A 21,653-nucleotide genomic window follows, 5' to 3' on the forward strand; every position below is an offset into this window, starting at 1 on the left:
TTTTTTTTTTTTTTTTTTTTTTTTTTTTTTTTTTTTTTTTTTTTTTTTTTTTTTTTTTTTTTTTTTTTTTTTTTTTTTTTGCTAGTTAAATAAAGAAAATGGATTTTCTTATCCAAAAATGTATTTGCTACTTATATTTGAAGGGGGAAAATAGTCCTCAGCAATTCAACAATTTGGTGAGAGAGTGAAGCGGGAGGTTTGATAAAGTCGGGTCAAAATAAGGATCGGGTGGGAGTTGGGTCCAAAGCAAAGGAAGGTCCAGTCCAGGCCCAACCGGAACTTCATGACCTGCGATGGAGAAGAAGAAGGTTAATTCGAGAAGTTGGGATGGGGTGCGGGTTACAGAACGGTGACCCCACCTTCTGTCACCCACATCGGACCGACCCAACCAAACCCAACCAAACCAAACCCTCCAAGATCCAAATAGTTATTACTGACGCAGGTTTACATGTCTTTGTCCATGATTGAATTCAATTCGATTCAGCAATATGATTCCATCAACCCGAGCCAACCCGAGCCGAGCCGGTACCTCACCGTCAATCTCAACCGTGACGCAACCTAAGCCATTGATGCGACACGGCTCCCCCTCTCTCCCGGAATGGCGACATCAACGGCTCGACCGTACCGTATTACTCACTCTCCCCCCGACGCATTCGGCTCACGCGTCCGGCACTTCGTCGCCGACGCAACTTCTTTAACCTCAACCCTTAACCCTTCCCTGCTTAACCCTACCATTTTCCTCTCTTCTCCAGCCCCATCCCCATCCCCATCCCCATCCCTATCCCGATCTAATCCCTTACATCTCTTATCTCCGATCACCGGTCACCTACGATATTTCTATTTTCGCTGCCGCTCTCGATGGGCGACTTGACAGATTCCTTGACACCGTCGTCTGGCCACTCCCGACCCATACCCGTTCGTGAAGACTGCTGGAGCCAGGAGGCTACCTCCACTCTCATCGACTTTTGGGGTCGCCGTTTCGTCGAGCTCAACCGGGGGAATCTCCGTCAAAAGGATTGGCAGGATGTGGCTGAAGCCGTCAATGCCCTCCATGGTCACTCCAAGAAGACTCACCGTACTGACGTCCAGTGCAAAAACCGAATCGATACCATTAAGAAGAAGTACAAGAACGAGAAGGCTAGAGTTTCCGCTTCCAACGGATCCCTAACCTCCTCTTGGCCCTTTTACGATCGCCTCGATGTTCTTATTGGATCTAATGTTTCTCTTAAAAAGCCATCCACCTCCATGTCTCCATCTCCGCCGATGGTGCGTCCTCTTTCCTACCGGAAAGCGCCGCCTTCGGGGACTGCAAATGCGGTTTCTGTGGCGATTCCGCAGAAGCGGCCATTGGCAGTGGTGGATGGGGGGCATTTTCGCAGGAATTATTCGGCTATGGCTGCAGCAGCAGCTGCTACAGAAGCAGAGGAGGAAGAGGAAGAGGAGGAGGAGGAGGAAGAGGAGGAGGAGGCGGAAGCAGATGCGGAGGAGAGGGGTATTGAGGAGGAGGAGGAGGGAGAAGGAGGGGGTATGAGAAGGTTGGCCGAAGCAATAGAGAGATTTGGTAAGATGTATGAAAGAGTGGAAGCAGAGAAGTTAAGGCAGATGGTGGAATTAGAGAAGCAGAGAATGCAGTTTGCAAAGGACTTGGAGGTGCAGCGAATGCAGATGTTCACGGAAACTCAAGTTCAACTCGAGAGGATCAAGCGTGGGAAGAAATCAGGTTCCAATGGTAACCAAAATTTCTTACCTTTCTTTATTTTTGGGTTGGGGGTTACTCTTTTTTATGTACAATTTTGCATTCATTTGTTTTAAAAATCAACTTCCTTTTAAGTGTTAATACAAATGTAATTACATTCACCACTACTCGTTTCTACTTCGTTAATATGTTTGGTTTAGTGTGTGAAGGATTAGAGGTACGCTTGGTGGGTATTATTTTAAGATGAAGGAGCTGCAATTTCTTATTTCTTATTTCTTATTGCATACCTTCGGAGTTTGAACCTTTCAGAATATGCATGAGATTTCTAGGATTTGCTCTGCACGTTTGCTCCTACAATGTCACAGTATGGTGTCTGCTTAGAAGGAATCGATTGTTCGAAGCTCCCTCGGGCTCTTTTTGTTTCCTCTACGTGATTCTTGAGACATAGTAGAGTCAACTTCTGGAGTTTTATGAGTGTTGTTTCCACTTGCATTAGGATCAAACCCTTTCAAGACATATACCCTTTTAATGATGATGTCTAATAGTTATGGTCTTTTTTGAAGAGGTTAGACTTTTCGCGCTGTTTTGCAAGTGGTGGACTGTTGATTTGGGGAAATCATCCATGAACTCAGTTTTCCAAGTTAACGAATTAACCGGACAAACTTCGCTAACTAGATTGAGGAGATTTTGAACTGCTTCTCTTTATCTTATCAATCCATCTTTCATCCTTCTACAGCGCATGTCCTTCACCTGATCTTCTCGTTTATACAATTATAATCTGGTACTTTAGGAGTTGATAGGTAGGTAAGGGTGCAAATAACCCATTAGTTTCTCCAAGTGAGAAATTTCTGCCAATTGTTTATACTAGGAACTCAAAATTGGCAGATCAAACTGCTGATTTTCCAATTCTCATCTCTAGTGTTCTTCTACTGGTTAAGATTGTAGTGATGGGAACATTTGGTATCATAAAGTTCATATTGCAGGCTAGTAAGTAGCAACTTGTAGACGGTACTAGTGTGTAAAATTAGCTGAACATTCGTATTGTGATTCACTCGTTATTCACGTGTGGTTTGATGCTGTAGTCATTTTAATATTGGAAGCTTTTAGTGATTGTAGCATGTTTAGAGATCGAGGGAAAACATTCTTTGTTATACAAGAGACAAACAGCTTTGGCACAGGGAATGTAGTCTGTAATGCTCGGTTGCAAATTTTTATAAAATCTTGGACACAAGAAATAGGAGAAGTTTAAAGGAGGGTGATGATCACTTAGGACTTTCATGGAGGAGGAGGAGGGTGATGATCACTTAGTACTTGCATGTTCCATTGTTCTTGTTAACCGGAAGCCTCTTAGCTTATTATGCCCCCACTCCCTTTTGATGTTATCTTGTCCCTATTCTCCGCTTGCATATTCTTCTTTGCTTGAATATAATTTGTTACGTATCCAAGACGAGGAATTGGAATTGGCATGCTTGATGAATACTTTTAACGTTTTTTGGAGTACATTAAATCTACTTGTCCAGACATTGGCGTCCTTCTTTCTTTTTCATTTTTGTCAACTTATATTTGGGTTCGTAACTATGAATGCTGCCAACTATCTTGCGAGTTATCTTCCTGTATAAACTTGTTGGATAAAATGATATCAATCTTGTCTGTCTGTCTGTCTGTCCTGGTAGAATCCGTAAGAATATCCAATCTTATTGTCTTGAATCTAAACCCCTTGGGACACTCATGGATCGACAAACTTCAATGATTTTTTCTTTCCCAATTGGAAACAGTTCTAGATGCCTCAAACTCAGTTTGAAGAACTCTGTGTAGTGCATTGTGAGGGGGTGGTCACGAGAAGAAAGGTGAAGAAGAAGGGTTTAAAATATCTCATGAGATTACAAGTTCCATTCTTTCTAATTTTCATTAACATTACATTTGTGTATGCATGGAATTCTTAGTTTGGCATAATGTGTTATTTGTTTCTGATTCCCGTACATCTTGTTGCTGTTTTTGCAGACATCTATGGTTAGTGACATTTGATAGTCCAACGTGTGTTGGAAGAGCTTCCACCTTTGTCTCGCCCTTCTCCAAGTACATATTATTGCAGCTGATATGGGTATAAGTGAACCGCTAAGGCAGATTGTTAGAGCTATTTCAATATTCTTATTGTTCTTAGCTCTCTCTTTTTTTTTTTTTTTTTTTTTTTTTTTTTTTTTTTTTTTTTTTTTTTTTTTTTTTTTTTTTTTTCCTTTTGTCTAATTGAATAGAAAAAGAACCTGAATTTGGAAGGGAGTCTGGACCTTTATTTAGTCTAAATGTATTCGAGTTAGCTGTAATCTTATCAGTTTTTTCTTCTTTTAAAATGATATTGTGATATTGTAGTCACCTTTCCTTCCTTTTGTTTCAATTAACTTGTGCTACATTTATTGATGTATTGTTTTATTCTATTTCTGTATACTTAAGCTTATAGTTTAGTCTTCAAGAACTTGCCCATGCAGTGGATTTTCTGAATTGAATGCCCCCTCCCCGTACCCCCACACTGACTGTTCTAAAAAAATAATGGAAATACCTTCCTTTTATCTTAAAACCGGAATAGATTAAACACTAGATATTATCTTTTTTGGGCTTTTCTTTCTGATGTTTATGAGCTTTTCGTTTTGAGTTCTTTCTCAAAGTTTAAAAACGCTTATGTTAGGGGGAAAAGTTTTCACACTTTAGAATGAATGTTTCACCACTAGGAGCTTATGTTGGAGGAGAGGTTTTCACACTTTAGAATAAATGTTTTACCACTAGTAGATATACCATTTGTATCGATTTAAATTCATTGTCAGTAGATATTATTGAGATCTCTGTCTAAGTTTATCACTAGTACATATTATTAAGATCTTACTAGATATTGTTGAGATTTTGATCTTCTAGATTTATTTTTAAAATATTAAGATATCTAAATTTTTATTTCTCAAATATATAAATATCTAAATAAAATATGAGTTAATAGGATTATTAGTATCGGGTAGGGGCTAGTGATATCTTTTTCTACATAGAATACTCTCTTTTCTCCGAGAAAGGCTTTGGCTTGGAGCAATTTAACCGCCCAAGTTCGATGAATGTATTTGCAACCTCCTAGCAATGGTCGCCCGTTCCAATGTCTAACGATCCAACCCGCATCAGCATTCAGCTTCCAAGAACCTACCTCCGACGCCTTCCACTGTCCTCTGTCAGCTTCCGAATTGGCTATATAGATTCTTTGGTGTACCCACAATGAATCTCCAACACCCCATCAATCCCAGTAATTGATCGAAGTCCACAAGCCCCTGCCCACAGACAGCGCACTTACATAAGAAAGACAATAATGTCACCAAAGCTTGGCTATACGCAGTGGGTACAATAAGGTATATTACCATATACCAGCCATGCTTTGCCAAGTTGAAAACTTTGAAGTCCCTCATGAAGCCTAACGCACCAACTCCTTTGCTGACACACCCACTTCCCAACCTTTTCCAGTGGATTTTCCTTTTGTCCAGAAAATGCACTTTCATACCTGACTTCCAACCTCGTCAGGCAATTAATTCCCCTTGCCTCTTCAAAGACGATCCCACGCCCCATTCCCCATGTCGCTTCCCACCCTTTCTACCTCCACATTCCAAATCCTCGCCATTAACGGTATCAAAGCTTCGATTGTTATGGACTTCGACTTCAATTTCTCTAAATACAGGATCTATGTCGGGACACACAGATATTATACTTCCCCACGCCTCCAAAAACGTGAAAGAATTTACATTTTCATCTCTTTTTCGTTCCGAATGGTATATTTCTTTCATTAAATAAACAGAAAACATTTCACAAATTCAGCAAGTAGTGTATTTTATGCCTCTATTTTTGTGTAACGACTGAATTGAAGGAGGAGTAATCAAAACATAACTAATGGGCAAGAACCCAAAAACAAATAACAACAAAATACAACAACTATGATGAGACAATGTTCATAGCCTCCGCTGCAGCTACATCTCTATATAATATATATATATATGCAGTGAAAAGATAAAATGTCGATGTTCTAGTTTGAAAATGACAAGACAGTAAGCAGAAAATTGTTGTGTTTACCTTAATGGAAAGAAGATGGGTAAGATAATATTGTGTGACATTGACATTGACATTGACATTGAGATTGGTAAAATATGTAGAATGATGAAGAAGAAGGGCCATCTAAGATAAGATTATTCAAAACCACAATTCTGGATAGCTACCATTATATAAATTCTCTGCACATCTCCCAACACCCTCTTCTTCACAACCAATATTGCAATTCTTCTTCTCCACTTCTTCCCTTCCTCACACCCATCTTCCTTTCACTTCCTGCAATTACTACAAATTTCAAAAATCAAGACAGTGCACCCATACACATATATATATATATATATATATTCATTTAGTATAAGTTTGTGGGGGGATATGTGACAGCAAAAAGAAATGGTATTAATATTATAAACCTATATGATAACTGCAATCTCAGTGTGGCGCATTATTGTAATACAATTGAGGGTTTATTATAATCCACAACTAAAAATATCTTTTTTTTTTCCTTTGAAATTTGTAAAAGAAATTACAATGTTCAAAAAAGAAAGAAAACTGTTGAATTATTTGTTTTGGAATCCTGCATGAATGGGGAAAATAGTAGTGAAGAGCCACATAAATGAAGAGCTAAAGATGGAATTTTTAGTTGATTTGAAATTTGAAAATTATTGAGCTAATTAATCAAACACTCTATGATAAACCTCATTAATTACTTTGTAATACGGCATTTTGAAGCTATCAAAATTTCATCCATTTGAAATTAGCAATCAAATTATCCTGAATTAATATCAACTATAGTCTAATAATACATATATAAAATTAAAAAAGCATTAGGTAGGTAATTAGATTACATGGTCACAATACATGTGAACATGACATTGGATGGTAATGATGATGATGATGGATGTCCATGCATGGGGAGCACAAAATCGAATAGAATCAGAAAAGGGCCAAATCTATTGAAAAGTAAACATTTTAGTTTGAAATATTAAATAAACAGTGTGGTTTTGGTTGATATGATGAGAGAGAAGAGGGTGTGAATGAATGGCACACCAATCGAAGCTATATTTCTGATGCATCAGAAAGGGTAAAAAGATGAACATCTATTTTCACATTTTTTTTCTTTCCTTTCTAAATAATGGTGTATGATGCAAATTAGGGTTTTCAGAAGCATCCTCAAATTAGGGTTTTTTTTTTATATATAATTATTATTATTTTTAATGCACTGAGAAGAGAACTCCCACTCCTCATGATCCGATCATGATTTCCCAATCAACCCATCTTCTTAAATATATATATATATATATATATATATATATTTCTATCATGATTCAAAGCATGGGTTTTCGAATTATATTTCAAATTCTAAATTTTAAATTCCCAAGTGTTGAGCAGTATGGGATGATGAGATGACATTATTAAAAAAAAAAAAATTGGATGAAGGAAGAATTATAATCACCATGGAAATGGATGAAGGAGGGATCAAGCCATCTGGGTCAAAGCAGCGTTGGTGTCATTATTATCGTTGCCCTTAATAATCTGATTCCTCTTCTTCTTCTTCTTCTTCTTGTACGGAATTCCTCTGGCCTTCGCTTGACAATCCTTCACCTCTCGTAGATACATCCGAATGGCTCCATTTCCAAAAGGGTTCACCTCTGGGGATCCGCCGCTCTCCTCGTAGGCGGCACGGAGTCGGCCGATCAGGGCGTCCAGGCTGCCCCAAGCCTGTTTCAATGGGCAAGGGCAGGGAGCAGGCGGGTCGGGCTGCCCGAAAAACACACACCCATGTGAGTGAACTCTTGTTTTTCCGAACTGATCCAGGTATCGAAGAAATTCAAGAACATGGTTATAGTTACAGTGGGATAAGGGCACTGGGGGTGTTTGGTTTTTTAGATATTGCCCAAAAGTGTTCCAATCTCGTCGCTTCTGCGACTCGTAACGGCTCAAAGGAACAACACTGGGCTGAGTGGGCTGTGGCGGAGGCTGCAGCTGTTGTTGTTGATCGGCGGTGGCCGACCGAGATGACGAAGCTTCACAACTTGGTGTGTCGCCTAACATGATTATGGAGGAGGAATTTTGGGAAGCAAATTAAATGAAATGACAGCGAAAAAATAAATAGGAATTTGGGTTGATGCAGAGTTGAAGAAAGATTAAAATCACATCTGGGGGTCTTTTGAGAGGACATATCATGGGCCCATTCAACCTGCTTTTCTTCCTCTCTCTCTCTCTCTCTCTCTCTCTCTTCTTCCCCTCCGCCATTAACATAAATTTACTCCAACTTTATAAAGTTCCCTCCTTTTTTTTTCTCTTCTGCAATTGAAATGATTACGTAATATATATATTTTTCAAGGATTACGGTTTCAACTCCAGTTTCAAATTCGCTTTCATTATTATATCCTCAGATTAATTAGCGAGTAAGTTCAATTAATTAATTAATGAGTTATTTCTTTTTGTACAATGAAATTGGTAAAATTCAAAGCAACAGCAATATTAGGCTTTAATTCTTTTCATTTGAATTAATAAATGAATGGAGTTTGATTTATTAATAAAAAAAGAAAGGTTATATTCCTTATCAACTTTTATAAAGATTGATCTCATACAATCATTATGCACGAAGACAATAATAATTTAAATGCCAATTCAGCAATATTATATGATTAAATTTGAGCAGCCTCGAGTGAGTGGAGATGATCGCACTGGATCTGCTCCTATAGCCATATAATCAATAATTCACCAATTTAATCTTATTTTATATATATATATATATTTGCTTTTCAACCTAACCACATTTTTACTTACATTAATTAAACAATGCCTCACCAGCATTAGGGTTTTACATCGCTGGCTGTAATTAATGAAGCTGATTTGATTAATTACTATTTGTATCATTTTCTTGTACAATTAATGCAATGCTTTCCTATTAAACTTGGAGGGGGTTTGAAAGCTTGTTTTAATGGGTTAGTTAGTGTGTCGGTTTTCATAATTAATTTGGATATTTCTTTTTTTGGACGCTAAGAACAGTCATTTAACCCTAATAAGCTAGTTGACACTAATTCACGGACAACTTTTATATTCTATACTTGTATTTAATATCCCAATTTTGTTAGTTAATTAAATTTGTGGTAATTGATTCCAATCGATTCAGTTAACTAAACACAAGTGTAATTAATAGAGCACAAAACAGACAACTGGAGTACGAAGAAAAAGAAGAGGAAGAAGAAAGTGGGTATTATTTGGATTTGTTTTTTGATCTTAAAAGTTGGGAAAAGGAGAAGAGGAGACACAAAAGAGGGAGACATATCTGCGTGACAATGGGTCCAAACATTAGGTTATGCGTACGATGCAATTAAGTGGTTGTTTGGAAGTGCACCCTTTTTCTTTTTTTGTTTAGACCTGGATTCTAATGTCTCTGTCTTCACCTTCACACATCTTAGAATATAATCCAGAATTTAGCGATGAATAATGCAATTACAAATGGTGGAAAGGAATAGAGCTACCCACCTCCCATCTCAGAATTTCGCGTCTTTGGTTGCCCTAAAAGAAAAGACCTCGCGAATCAGATGGGTCCAACGTTTTGTGTTGAGGCTATGCTTAATCCAACTACGCCAACCCCGACCATGTGGGCAAAGGCCTTAAGGGTTAGGCCCATCTTGAGCCAAGTGATCGTGATATAACCCATGTTTCAGATTTGAATTGCACTATATAATATATGAGTCTTCTCTTGTGCATAGAAAATGAATTATAATAATAAAACACAAAATTAAAACTAGTAGGTCAAGATAATTAATATTTTACCCCAAATGTCACAAGATTCAATTAATGATAATTAAGTATGTAGCGTATGAATATATGCAAAGTATGCATCAGAGGATCTACTGTGGGACAGCTTTCTCCTAACTTTGTCCTCTATTATCTAATATTCCACAATCACACGTGGCCAGTGGGACCTATGGCTGGCTAGCGTTGAATTAAGACATTATTATTATTTTCTTTTTCTTTTTCTTCCTCCTTCCATTCGATTAGAAATAAATAAATAAATAAATATACATATAAGTTATTTAATTAATAAGTGTTGAAAAAAAGTATGAGGTGGATTGGCATGTCATTCTTTACACATTCCAATTAAACAACTTTGAAGTAAATATGTATCATACCTATAATTCAATATTCCACTAAGTGTGTGTGGATCTATATACTCTTTATTGATTAGAAGTGGCTTTATAAGATGCAATTCTCTTTTTGGTGTTGTGTGTCTACAAATGACTTGAGTAGCTAATAAGAAAGCAAGTAAGTAAGATGATTCTGCTGTAGGCTTTGAAAAAGTTCAAATAAGATCTATATAAACATTATGATATCATTGAAAATTTGTTGTACAAATTATGGAATAAATTAAATACCTTCTTTTTGTAGAACACAATTAATTAGACGATGGATGGAATGGACACAGTATCTTAGTTATATGATTGGTGGGGTGAGCAGTGAGCAGTGAGCAGTGCGGGCGGGCAGGCAAGCAAGCAGGCAGGCAGGCAGGCAAGCAAGGCGGGTAGGTAGATAGAGTGGTTGGTGCCCCTTTTGGGCAATTTTCAGTCTCAGTCTCAGTCGCTTTCTCTGATGAATGCATAATTGAATCAGTACAACCAGCTGATCAAAATTCAGACCTAACATCACTCACTCTTTCTTCTCTCTCTCTCTACAAAACTAATAAACCAATAAAAAATATGTATTCCTGTCTCACTCGGGGCACCATCTAAGCGTGCCCAAGCAGAGTTGGGCCACCTTTCGGCTTTTGGCCCAGCGCCTGTTCGAGCCATGGTTGGTTGGTTGGTGCTGTGGTCCACTTGGTGTGTTTTGGGCCTGTTTAGACAGTTGCAGGAAGAGAGCATCCAAGGGAAGAAGAGTTGCCAAGTAACGCCTAATTCCTAATTACAAAACCAAACTTACCATGAATTTATAATAATAATAGAGTTGCCAAGTAAAAGAAGATTTGAGCTTATTTGATCGGGAAGTCCAACCAGCACTGTGTTTGGTAAGGATTGTTGGGTAAAATTCAACCCTTTACGACGATTCGATAGAACTTAAAGTCATTTGGATATGTTTTTAGGTAAAGGTGTTTGAGACTTTGAATTAGTGATTATGATCCGAAACTGAATCATAACGCTTCTAGACTAATATCAGACGATTCCTATGCTCTATTTGGTACACAAGTTTATGATTTTAATAAATTTGAATATGGGATGGTAGGGTTATGTGTTGCATAGCTTTCTCCAACTTTGAAGTAATTAAAGAGAAGCACTCAAAAATAAAGGATGCCTTTTTGTGTTGTTTTTATTGCATATAAAAACTTGCTTTGCTGGTTGACATAGATAAAGAAGAATCTTGTATATTAAAAGAAAAATATATCCCCCATATCAAAACCTGCTTTCTTTCCTTATCATATAATTTAATTTGCAATATGAAAGAAATAAAGAGAGATAGATAGATAGATAGATACTTTGAACACTCTGTCCATACCACTAAATTTCACGTTTAATATCAACAACAAAACTTCATCACCACCCATTGGGTTTCAACCATAAAAAAAGCAGGCTTTTTGGAAGATGGATATATCAACAAAGCTCTCAACTTTAAGAATCAAACCAACTTTAAGAACAATCTCACCCCAAAGCTGAGAGAGAAAGAGAAAAAGAAAGAATTATGTGAAACTTAAACTAGAAGAAGGACACCGGATGCACCATTTATTCCTAAACTTCTTTTCCTTTTTCTTTCATAAAGAATGGAAGACTAATCAAGAGCCAAATTCCAATAACAAAAAGTTCCTTGCTTCTTTTTTATAAAGAAAAAATCTCTTTAGGTTTGTAGCAAAAGTGCGATCAACCAATATGGGTGCTTGGATTAGGAACTACTTTTCAGATACTTTTTTTTTTTTTTTTTTTTTTTTTTTTTTTTTTTTTTTTTTTTTTTTTTTTTTTTTTTTTTTTTTTTTTTTTTTTTTTTTTTTTTTCTTCTCTTTATTGATAGAGAAGCGCGTGATGATGACATGAAGCAAATGATCTATACACCATACCAATTTCAGTAATTGGCGTCTGTTTAGTACCATTGATTCTCATGTTCTATCAACCACTTTTACCTCCATCACTTCCATCAATATATAAACCCGTTTCCCTATATCTCTTCTCTGCACAAATCTACCCATCAAAACAAAACCAAACAAAACAAAACAAAAACCCACTCTCGCTCTCTCTGTTTCATCATATATGGCTGAGGTTCACTGTAGCAACGCTGGTGGAATTAAGCTCTTTGGCACCGTCATCACTTTACAGACCAGAAGCATCAAGGAGGAGCCAGAGAAAGGTGGTGGGGGTGGTGGCGATCAACCAGAGATGAAGAGGCCGGAAAAAATAATTCCGTGTCCAAGATGTAAGAGCATGGACACCAAGTTCTGTTACTTCAACAATTACAATGTTAATCAGCCCAGACATTTCTGCAAGGGTTGTCAAAGGTACTGGACGGCAGGTGGGGCGCTACGGAACGTGCCCATCGGAGCCGGCCGCCGGAGAGCCAAGCCGCCGCTGCCTAATTGTCGAATCCTTTCCGGAGAGCTTCCCGAGGATTATGGGCAGCTTTACGATGCTGCTTCTGGGATTATTCATCAGCTTGAATTGGATGCGGTGGAGGGGTGGCATCTCACGGTGGCAGAACAGGATTTCGCCCAAGTTTTCCCTCTCAAACGCCAGAAGATTCAACACGGTCAAACGTCTTGAATTAACCCCATCTTTTTGTCGATAATTTTATGTGGAAAATAGAGAGGTATACAGTTTTAAATTTAGTGGATATATGATTATGTACATATTTTGATCTGTGGTTAACGATGATGATCGATGATTCATATCGCCGGATGGGCGATGTGGCTTGAGATTATGAATGATAAATTAAACGATAGGGTTATAATATATATGCATACATAGCGTGTGATGCACGGCATTCACATAAAGAAAGAATGCAAGAGAATAAATTGAGCCTTGGATTAAAATAAATAGAGTTTATTAAAGAGGGTAGAGTGCATACTTTAGATAAGGAGAAGCAGGGCAGGGCAGGGCAGGGCAGGGCGGGGTTAATAATATTATTTAATGGAATAAGGAATACAGAGAGTGGGGGCCTCAAACAAGAAGGCCAGCCTCATCGTATCCAAGCTGGCGAACAACCTCCTTGCACCCGGGATCAGACTCCTTCCTCATAAAGCCCAGTGGGTTGGCTTGACGAACAGGGCTTGTGATACCATTGTTGGCAGTGATGCTGACTCTGGCCCGATGAGCAAATCCATCACTAGGAATCTCACTGCATTCCTCCTCGCTACTCTTCACCAGCGACACTTCGCAAATCTCCTCCTCACGGTCTCCCTCCACTTCAATGCGGTATTTTCCGTTGTTGTCGGTCTCCGCCTCCCTACTCAGGGTCACGTTTCCTCCTTCCTCCTCCCGGCATTCCAACCTCACCTTTGCTCCTGATAACCAATTCAATCATTTAAGAACCCCAAATACACAACCTAGGATACACAACTTACTTACCTTCCAAGAATGTGCTGATGCGGGTGACGATCTGGATGCGGCAGGTGTCACAGTAAACACGCCCGTCGACGAAGAAACGATCTTTGTCGGAGAGGGTGACGTCGATGAAGGAGAGGAAACAGAGGGCAGAAAGAAGGATGATAGCAGCCGAGGATTTTGGCATTTTCATTATGATTATACCCCTGCCCTCCTGCCCTGCCCTTGCTTCTTCTGTTGGAAAGATAAAATTGAAGTGAAATGGAGAGGAGGAGTGATTTGAATGATGGGAAAGAGAGATCCTTTATAGGACGGGATCTCATTGTTTCCCTAAAGTTGGTTCGGATTTTGTGGATGAAACTCCTTTAACCTCCTCCTCCTCCGTAAATTTGTTAATCAAATTATTAGAAATACATCTCAATACTATTACAAAACATTAAAATCATATCATTCTAAATACAAGAATTATAATTAAAATGCATGACCTTTAACCAAATCAATAAATAATTTTAAATATATATCATATGTGTAATTAAGTTAAACGGAACCTTAGTTTCAACTTATTGAATAAATAATTTTTAGAAAGTAATATCAATATGTTACAAAAAGAAATATATATTTTGTATCTAAAACTATATATTAGGGGCAAAATAGTTTGAATGATAAGATAAAATTATTTATTTTATTTCAAAACATAAATATTTTTTTTACCAAAAAAAAAAAAAAGATTATTTTATTATTTTTCTAGAATTAAAAAAAATTAATTAGATAAATGAATAAAAAGAATGTAAAACTATAAGGCGACTTCGCCCATTTAAAAAATACCAAAATTATTTCTCTTAAGCGTCTTGCGATTTACGAGGCAAAATTACAGGGCCAGACGGAATCTACTTCTTCTTGTTCAGACTTCCCCCATCGACAGAGGAAATAGAGCGAGAAGAAGAAGACTATGGCCGCTAACGATAAGGGATCTATATTGCAATTCGCACCATTCCAAAGCTTGGTGGACGAAGGATTCTGGCATAGACTCTCTTCCTTGAAGCTCAATGAACTAGGCATCGACGATTCCCCTATTCCAATCACTGGTCCGCTTCTTCTTCTTCTTCTTCTTCTTCTCATTCTTTCTTTCTTTCTTTCTTTTGTTGTGTGATTCTCGATTATTAGAGGCCACAAATTATGGTGTCGATGATTTTGTATTTCAGTCGATCTCATGACCTAAGGTCAGGTCTTGACTCCAAATCAAACTCTTTGACGAGGAAAGAATGTTGGTTAATCAATGTGATTAAGCGGAATCATATATTTGATGAGTATACTGTTTGAATTTGAATACTTGTTTGTTTTGGATATTCTTTAAATTCTAACTTCTGATAATATGTAGTTTGATTTTGCTTATATGCAATGGTTCTCTCTGCAACCAGAAAAGAAAATTAAAGATACATAATTTGGATCTTTATACTTCGTCAATGCATTAGCATTCTTTAGATGGCTTACTTTGGTTATTCACAGCGCGTATGTATTAAGACAATCAAGAACCATCTCCTTGTAGGTTTCTTTGCACCTTGTGCACATTCTCAAGTGTCAAATCATTTGACGCTTCTATCTGAGTCACTGGCTTCCGAAGTAAGCAGCGAATCATCAGCACCATTAACTACTAAAGGCAACAGGAATAGGTGCTCTGTTCCTGGAATTCTATACAATACAAATACTGTGGAAAGCTTCCATGCCCTTGACAAGCTAAGCTTACTAAAATCTGAAGCAAAGAAGGTATATTACGCTCAATGATTTTCATTTCTTGGATACAGTACACGGGCAGTGGCAATTTCTATTTTTTGTTTAGGGTAAAGTTATTACATCACAAAATCTTGCAGATTGTTTGCGTTAAGTTTGTGTTACAAGCTCAATTCTCCATTGTCGTGACTAGATTTGGGAGGATATTCTCAGCGGAAAAGCTATAGAGGATAGTTCAGTACTTGCAAGATTCCTTTTGATCTCATTTGCAGACTTGAAGAAATGGAACTTTCACTATTGGTTTGCTTTCCCTGCTCTTGTTCTCAATCCTCCAGCAACTGTAGTCGAACTGAAACCTGCTTCACACTGGTTTAACTTGGAAGAAGTATGCTAGATTTTAACTATGTCTATATCCTGTTGTTAAGTGTTCAAAAAGCTATTGCAATTTTTATATTTATATTTTGTTTTAATATATAGGCTGAATCAGTTTCCTCAAGTTTTGCTCAGTGGCGCAGCTCAAACCTAACTTCTGGTAGGCTTGCATTCTTAGCTGTTTCAGAGTTTTATAGATTACAAGTAAAGTTTTGGTTTTTTACTGTATAATTTTCATCCTGCTGCAGATACACCTTTTTTCTTGGTGAATATTGATTCAAGTTCTCAAGCTAGCATTAAGCATCTGAGAGATTTTGAAGCCTGCAAAAACAATGGGGAAAAGGTCTGTTGGGGTTACTCTTCTAGTAAGGAAAGTAGGCTTTTACTAGACAGATAGTTCCATTAGATAGTTTGGTGATTAAAAGTGCTATGAGCTCTCATGACCATACAATTATTGATGAAACTTTCTTATAGCCCGTCTAGTCTCTTCTTGCAGCTTCTTTTTGGCTTTTATGACCCCTGTCATCTTCCAAATAATCCTGGTTGGCCTCTTCGCAACTTCCTAGCTCTAATTTACTCGAGATGGAATCTGAAGTCGGTAAACTTTTTATGCTACAGAGAGAACCGTGGTTTTGCAGATCTTACTTTATCTCTTGTTGGTAAAGCTTTGATTGATGATACCCAAGGTAGTGAAAGAAGTTTGTAGCAGCGCCAGTTTTTTCTCTAACCCACAAAGTAGCTCAGCCAACTTTTTCTTCTTCTTTTTTCTATAGGGTTTAGAGATCAACAATGCATGCCTAATGTGGTTGGATGGGAGCTGAACAGAGGGAAGAAATGCCATAAATCTATTAACCTTGCAAAATCCATGGACCCAACTCGGTATATTTCTATGTTCCAGGCATTTTGGTCGAGGAAGATGATGTGCAGTTATTGACTGATATGTACATTGTTGACAGGTTAGCTATATCAGCTGCAGATTTGAATTTGAGACTAATGAGGTGGCGTGCTTTGCCTTCTTTAAACATAAACATCTTGTCTTCTCTCAAGTGTCTCTTGCTTGGGGCAGGTACTCTTGGATGTCAAGTTGCTCGTATGCTTATGGTGAGTGCTTTGTTGAAAGTTGTACTTGTAGTTAGTTAGTTTCTATCTATTTGTTGACAGGTGACTCATTTGTAGGCATGGGGTATACGGAAAATTACACTAGTTGACAGTGGAAGGGTAGCTATGTCGAATCCATTGAGGCAATCACTTTACACAATGGAGGACTGCCTCAATGGTGGTGAGTTTAAAGCTGAAGCAGCAGTTAAAAGTCTCAATCGAATTTTTCCCGCCATGGTAAAATTTGATGCATGACCCCAGCAGAGAGAAAATTACCTGATTTTATCATTTTATTCATTTGTGGTTTTTTCTTTTCCTTTAAAAAAAAAACTAGGAAGCCGAAGGTGTTGTGATTTCCATACCAATGCCTGGGCATCCTGTTTCAGACAATGAAGCAGCCAGCATGCTTGATGATTGTAGACGACTCGATGATTTAATTAATTCTCATGATGCAGTTTTCTTGTTGACTGATACTAGGGAAAGTCGGTGGCTTCCTACACTTCTATGTGCCAATACAAACAAGGTATATTTTTGTTGAAGAAATTGTGTTTAGGCTTCTCATACTTCGCATTTCAATTTATAATGTATTTTACTGGTTTGCAGGTTACAATCACCGCAGCTTTGGGGTTTGATAGTTTCTTAGTTATGCGCCATGGAGCTGGTCCTTCTGGTTCCTGCCATGATTCCACATCTCAAACCAATATAGCCAATCTTTCTTTAAATGCTACAAACACAAAGCAGAGATTGGGCTGTTACTTCTGTAATGATGTTGTTGCGCCCATTGATGTAATTTTCTCAAGCTCATGTGCTGCAGTTTGGTTGTTGTTTTTTTTTTTCGTGCTTATTCAAGCTGCATGTTCTTGCAGTCAACTGCCAATCGCACATTGGATCAACAATGCACTGTTACTCGCCCAGGGCTTGCTCCCATTGCGTCAGCCATTGCAGTTGAACTTCTGGTTGGAATTTTACATCATCCCGAAGGGTAAGCCTTCTCAGACAGTGGTGGTAAAGGCTTGAAATTTCTTTGTGTCTTGACTACTGAAAAGTTGCTTAGGTGTGAGAAGTCGAGTTAATGGGGGTTTATACTTGGTTTCAGAGGTGCTTGACAATGCCTTATTGGTCTTTACTCCAAATTGTACAGAATATATGCTGAATGTGAACTATCGAACTCTGGAGCTTCTGAGCAACCTCTGGGTATCTTGCCCCATCAAATTCGAGGCTCCCTCTCACAGTTTTCTCAGATGACACTTGTTGGCCGTTCATCAAATACTTGTACAGCTTGCTCCAGCCTGGTAAGTTAATGCCACACACAAAAACGCACAAAGACACATACACACACACACACAAAAGTTGATTCAAACATTTCAATTTATATTCGTAGACCTTGACGTTTGGATTTCGGGACTAGCATAATCGACCTAATTAGAGGTGTAGAAGAAAATGGATTCAGTTATTTTACCTGCTCGTACCAATCCAATATCCAATTATTTTGGACATTTGGATGGTTCAAACAGTTGGATTAGGTGGTAACTATCCAAAGTGATACAACTGTCCTCGCGAAAATTCCTTCCAACACCATTTCCTCTTGAAGCACGCTCATACAAAGATTATTGAATCTAACTGAAGATGTAATGGCTGCAACTCTGGGAACACTGATATCAAATATGGAAAGAGTTTCAGTTTCTGAACCACTAAACCAGGAAGGTCATTCAGTAATAGTGTAGAGAGGATGTAGCCTGAATCTACTAGAAGTTTCTTCTCTCATTTTCTAAACCTGTTTATTCAAGGAAGATTAAGCTTAACAGGTTCAATTGCTGAATGCTTCTTGGGTTGTTTTCCCCTTCTTTTAATATCAAGCATCAAGCATGATTCATGATGATATTCATTCATTCTGCAGGTTGTATCTGAATATCGTAATAGGGGCATGGATTTTATTCTTCAAGCGATCAACCATCCAACTTATTTGGAAGATTTGACCGGACTTACAGAGTTGATGAAATCAACTAGCTCTTTTCAACTGGACTGGGACAATTACACGGATGGTAGTGGTGATGATGATGATGATGGATGTATCGAAATTTGATGCAGACATTCAATGTATTGTATAACATCAATTCAATAACATTTTTTGTACATAAGCACTGACTTAAAAATCAAATTCCAAATTTAATATTTTTCTTGAATCCTTCTAGTTAGTCATGTATGTGTCTTGCAGATGGTTCTTTCTTGGTTCAATACATAACTGTGTTCAAATTTCATTATCTATAGCTATTGCAAGTTCGACTTTTCATCTATTAGCTCATATAAACAGAAATTGTTAAAGTGATATCAATCCATTCATCAACCAAATTTCATTATCTATAGCTATTGCAAGTCCGACATGTTTGAAAAATACATTTAATGAACAAATATGGCATCTGGATGTTACATTAAATACGACAGCCTCTTGGTAGATTCGGGATTCATATTTCAGAAATTTGTTCCCTTTGTTTGGTAGCTCTACCGACAACATCTTTTAGATATATTTAAGACATTAAATTTACTTAATCACAATTAATATTCACAGATCTGGACGCCTCGATTATTACACAAATTCTTCCCCGAAGCTGATTCAAGCTATTATTCTAAGATGGAAAAATTAGTACAAGGTTAGACTAATTATATTATTAGGCGATCAAAATAATAATAATTAAGAGAAAATGTGTTTCTAATACCATAAGAGTATTAGCGGTATCCTTCGTACGTTCTTTCTTGTTCTTTTTAATTGAAATCGTTCATTTAAAATTTAAAAATGAGACTGTTGAGAGGAGGCATGGGATGATATTAAGTATTGGGTTCGGGGGAGTGCATGTGCCTCCACTTCCCTCTGGTTGCTTCTCTATATCACTCTAATAATTCATTCAATCTTCATTTCTTTCTCTGATCATGAACCCCATGTCCTCCATTTCTTCTTCTTCTTCTTCTTCTTCTCCTCAAACTCCCATTTGGGTTTACTCAAATGTGAAGCACCGGTTCTTCAATCGAATCCGAAGATTCCTCTGTTCCAAAACGCCCAAAAAACCGTATGTCTCGCCCACTCATTCAATCACTACTACACCCAAAATCACAGCAACTAGTAATGAAGTTATACGAGTTGCAGATGCTGATTGGAACTGTAGTGGCGGAGTTAGCGGTGGTGCCGATGAATCCGCGGCGGCGTTACGAAGGACAGTGAAGAAGCTCCACTTCGGGGACTGGGAAGAGAAGGAGATTGCAGCCGACGAGATTGGTAAAATGTCTAAAGAGGACGTGAAGGTGAAGAAATTAGTGGTGGAACTAGGGGTTGTGCCGGCCTTGGTTTCAATGGTGGCGTCCGATGCCATGGGGCGGCCGGAAGTGGCTGTGAAAGCGTTACTTGAGCTTGCCAAAGGAAGCTTCGAGTAAGTCACTTAAAATCCTTCAAAATTTTCTGCTCCCTGTTTTATTACGTGCATCCATGTGTGAGTGTTCTGTATTTTACGATGAAAAACTTTCCCCCAGTAGTAAATAGAAATTCTGGATTTCCATATCAATTTGAAGACAGAACCTTACTCAAAGACGTGCAGCAATAAGGATTTCCTCGATATTCCAAATTTGGAAAAAAGGGTATACATAAACATAGACAACCAAAAGCTCCCATACATTAATTAAGATAGAGAGAGGAAATTTTTTAAGGATATGGGTCAACTCTATATTCTGGCAAGATAGCCATGTGCTTAATGCAGTGAAGTCTTGGATCTGTCTTAATTGAAATCAGAATCAAATGGTTAGTTCGCTTTTAGTTTATGTAATTGTATATTGAGTTTGTGGTTAGTCTTTTACCTGCCTCTAAAGTCTGAACCGTTGTGGCCAAAGTCAGCATTTGGTATTTGGCCTGACTTGTGTTTTTTCAAGAATCTCTACCAAAAGTTGGACTTATTGTTCTTTGTTTGTACTATTCTTTAGGAACAAAGCCCTCATGGTGGAGGCAGGAATCTTACACATACTTCCAAGTGACATCCGAGCCATGGATGAATCAGCAAAACACGATTTTGCAAGACTGTTGTTGTCACTGTCGTCTCTGATCAATTCCCATTTCACTACTGCCTTACAGACGAATGAAAATGCCATCCCATTTATTGTGGAGATTCTAGATTCAACCTCAAATTTCGAGACCCAAAAATGTTGCATTGAAACTCTGCATAACATCTCCACAGTTCTAGAAAATGTAGGGCCTCTGGTCTCAAATGGTGTGGTGCACACCCTCTTGAAAATGTCCTCATCGAAAGCCCTCTCACATAGAGCCCTCGCAGCATTGGGAAACTTGGTGGTGACTTCACAGGGAAAGAAGGCCATGGAGAGCAGTCCAATGGTCCCGGATGCCCTCATAGAGATTATGACATGGGAGGACAAACCAAAATCTATCGAGTTTTCCGCTTATATCTTAATGATATTAGCTCATCAGAGCACAGAACAGAGAGAGAAGATGGCGAACTCAGGCATTGTTGCAGTGCTTCTTGAAGTGGCATTACTAGGCAGTCCACTGGCTCAAAAGAGGGCGCACAAGCTGTTACAATGGTTTAAGAATGAGAAGCAAGGAAAAATGGATCCACATTCTGGGCCACAGACGGGTAGAATAGTGATTGGGTCGCCTGTAAATCAGAGAGAGGCTCAGGAAGGGAGGAACATGATGAAGAATTTGGTGAAACAGAGCTTGTATAAGAATATGGAGTTGATTACTGGACGGGCCAATGTGGGAGATCCAGCAAAACTCAAGAGATTGGTCATCAGCACCAGTTCTAAAAGTTTACCTTTTTAATCTCTGATGTTAACTCCTGTGCTCCATATTTTTTAAATCAGAAGCACAAAAATACCCCTACGTAGCAGAAGAAAGCGAGCATCTTCTAGTGAAGCAAGAAATGAACTTTCAGAAAGGGCTCTCATTTTTGTTGTACAGCTTTGATCATGTGGAGAAATAAAAGAAGAGCAAAGAATTTTTTTTTTTTGTTCCATTATTACTATTATTATTGTAAGAATAGATAGAGCTTTCATAAACTCGACTCGAGTTTTCAATCTATATCTAATGAATACCACTGCAATCTTATATCTAATAAACTACAGAGTAGGCTCAAGCAAAAACAATTTTCGAGAGACACTGATAC

General features: G+C 38.1%; 6 protein-coding genes across 10 annotated transcripts; 4 read left to right on the forward strand and 2 right to left on the reverse strand.

Moving 5' to 3' along the window:
* The first annotated feature begins 105 nt into the window (after positions 1-105).
* On the forward strand, positions 106-12,612 carry LOC111496951 (dof zinc finger protein DOF1.5-like). Of its 2 annotated transcripts, XM_023147531.1 has the most exons (3): positions 106-410; positions 10,685-10,692; positions 11,936-12,612. In XM_023147531.1, the coding sequence occupies exons 1-3, from the start codon at positions 328-330 to the stop codon at positions 12,514-12,516; spliced, it is 672 nt and encodes a 223-aa protein (XP_023003299.1). In that variant the 5' UTR covers positions 106-327; the 3' UTR covers positions 12,517-12,612. The 2 variants fall into 2 exon arrangements, with proteins under 2 accessions (XP_023003299.1, XP_023003300.1); XM_023147532.1 differs by lacking the exons at positions 106-410; positions 10,685-10,692 and having other exon boundaries at positions 11,835-12,612.
* LOC111496948 (trihelix transcription factor ASIL2-like) lies at positions 405-4,068 on the forward strand. Of its 2 annotated transcripts, XM_023147528.1 has the most exons (3): positions 405-1,729; positions 3,472-3,543; positions 3,698-4,068. In XM_023147528.1, the coding sequence occupies exons 1-2, from the start codon at positions 859-861 to the stop codon at positions 3,495-3,497; spliced, it is 897 nt and encodes a 298-aa protein (XP_023003296.1). In that variant the 5' UTR covers positions 405-858; the 3' UTR covers positions 3,498-3,543; positions 3,698-4,068. The 2 variants fall into 2 exon arrangements, with proteins under 2 accessions (XP_023003296.1, XP_023003297.1); XM_023147529.1 differs by lacking the exon at positions 3,472-3,543 and having other exon boundaries at positions 425-1,729; positions 3,698-4,067.
* Positions 5,748-8,027, reverse strand: LOC111496952 (protein LIGHT-DEPENDENT SHORT HYPOCOTYLS 10-like). Of its 3 annotated transcripts, none has more exons than XM_023147535.1 (3): positions 7,215-8,026; positions 5,959-6,046; positions 5,748-5,916 (listed from the first exon to the last, which is right to left on the reverse strand). In XM_023147535.1, the coding sequence occupies exon 1, from the start codon at positions 7,811-7,813 to the stop codon at positions 7,238-7,240; it is 576 nt and encodes a 191-aa protein (XP_023003303.1). In that variant the 5' UTR covers positions 7,814-8,026; the 3' UTR covers positions 5,748-5,916; positions 5,959-6,046; positions 7,215-7,237. The 3 variants fall into 3 exon arrangements, with proteins under 3 accessions (XP_023003303.1, XP_023003302.1, XP_023003304.1); XM_023147534.1 differs by having other exon boundaries at positions 5,756-5,916; positions 5,959-6,037; positions 7,215-8,023; XM_023147536.1 differs by lacking the exons at positions 5,748-5,916; positions 5,959-6,046 and adding an exon at positions 7,008-7,119 and having other exon boundaries at positions 7,155-8,027.
* Positions 12,613-12,774: 162 nt separating the features above from the next.
* LOC111496953 (olee1-like protein) lies at positions 12,775-13,530 on the reverse strand. Its single transcript, XM_023147537.1, has 2 exons — positions 13,321-13,530; positions 12,775-13,256 (listed from the first exon to the last, which is right to left on the reverse strand). Exons 1-2 carry the CDS (start codon positions 13,487-13,489, stop codon positions 12,913-12,915), a joined length of 513 nt encoding a protein of 170 aa, XP_023003305.1. The 5' UTR covers positions 13,490-13,530; the 3' UTR covers positions 12,775-12,912.
* Positions 13,531-14,127: 597 nt separating this feature from the next.
* On the forward strand, positions 14,128-18,752 carry LOC111496942 (ubiquitin-like modifier-activating enzyme atg7). The gene is made up of 14 exons (XM_023147520.1): positions 14,128-14,381; positions 14,843-15,060; positions 15,218-15,409; positions 15,502-15,556; positions 15,645-15,739; positions 15,893-16,082; positions 16,170-16,275; positions 16,353-16,497; positions 16,573-16,731; positions 16,829-17,017; positions 17,098-17,280; positions 17,361-17,476; positions 17,636-17,786; positions 18,392-18,752. The coding sequence occupies exons 1-14, from the start codon at positions 14,246-14,248 to the stop codon at positions 18,575-18,577; spliced, it is 2,121 nt and encodes a 706-aa protein (XP_023003288.1). The 5' UTR covers positions 14,128-14,245; the 3' UTR covers positions 18,578-18,752.
* A 673-nt stretch (positions 18,753-19,425) lies between these two features.
* On the forward strand, positions 19,426-21,559 carry LOC111496944. Its single transcript, XM_023147523.1, has 2 exons — positions 19,426-19,913; positions 20,458-21,559. Exons 1-2 carry the CDS (start codon positions 19,429-19,431, stop codon positions 21,308-21,310), a joined length of 1,338 nt encoding a protein of 445 aa, XP_023003291.1. The 5' UTR covers positions 19,426-19,428; the 3' UTR covers positions 21,311-21,559.
* Positions 21,560-21,653: the final 94 nt, after the last annotated feature.

The sequence above is a fragment of the Cucurbita maxima genome, unplaced genomic scaffold (genome assembly GCF_002738345.1).
Source record: "Cucurbita maxima cultivar Rimu unplaced genomic scaffold, Cmax_1.0 Cma_Scf00023, whole genome shotgun sequence".
NCBI lineage: Eukaryota > Viridiplantae > Streptophyta > Magnoliopsida > Cucurbitales > Cucurbitaceae > Cucurbita > Cucurbita maxima.

Coding starts and splice junctions, on each gene's coding strand:
- LOC111496951 (XM_023147531.1), top strand. CDS start 328: ATGGGGTGCGGGTTACAGAACGGTGACCCCACCTTCTGTCACCCACAT.
- LOC111496952 (XM_023147535.1), bottom strand. CDS start 7,813: ATGTTAGGCGACACACCAAGTTGTGAAGCTTCGTCATCTCGGTCGGCC.
- LOC111496944 (XM_023147523.1), top strand. CDS start 19,429: ATGTCCTCCATTTCTTCTTCTTCTTCTTCTTCTTCTCCTCAAACTCCC. Junction 19,914..20,457: donor CTTGCCAAAGGAAGCTTCGA/GTAAGTCACTTA, acceptor ACTATTCTTTAG/GAACAAAGCCCTCATGGTGG.
- LOC111496953 (XM_023147537.1), bottom strand. CDS start 13,489: ATGAAAATGCCAAAATCCTCGGCTGCTATCATCCTTCTTTCTGCCCTC. Junction 13,257..13,320: donor CATCAGCACATTCTTGGAAG/GTAAGTAAGTTG, acceptor ATTGGTTATCAG/GAGCAAAGGTGAGGTTGGAA.
- LOC111496948 (XM_023147528.1), top strand. CDS start 859: ATGGGCGACTTGACAGATTCCTTGACACCGTCGTCTGGCCACTCCCGA. Junction 1,730..3,471: donor GAAGAAATCAGGTTCCAATG/GTAACCAAAATT, acceptor AATTGGAAACAG/TTCTAGATGCCTCAAACTCA.
- LOC111496942 (XM_023147520.1), top strand. CDS start 14,246: ATGGCCGCTAACGATAAGGGATCTATATTGCAATTCGCACCATTCCAA. Junction 14,382..14,842: donor TTCCCCTATTCCAATCACTG/GTCCGCTTCTTC, acceptor ATCTCCTTGTAG/GTTTCTTTGCACCTTGTGCA. Junction 16,732..16,828: donor ATCGAATTTTTCCCGCCATG/GTAAAATTTGAT, acceptor AAAAAAAACTAG/GAAGCCGAAGGTGTTGTGAT.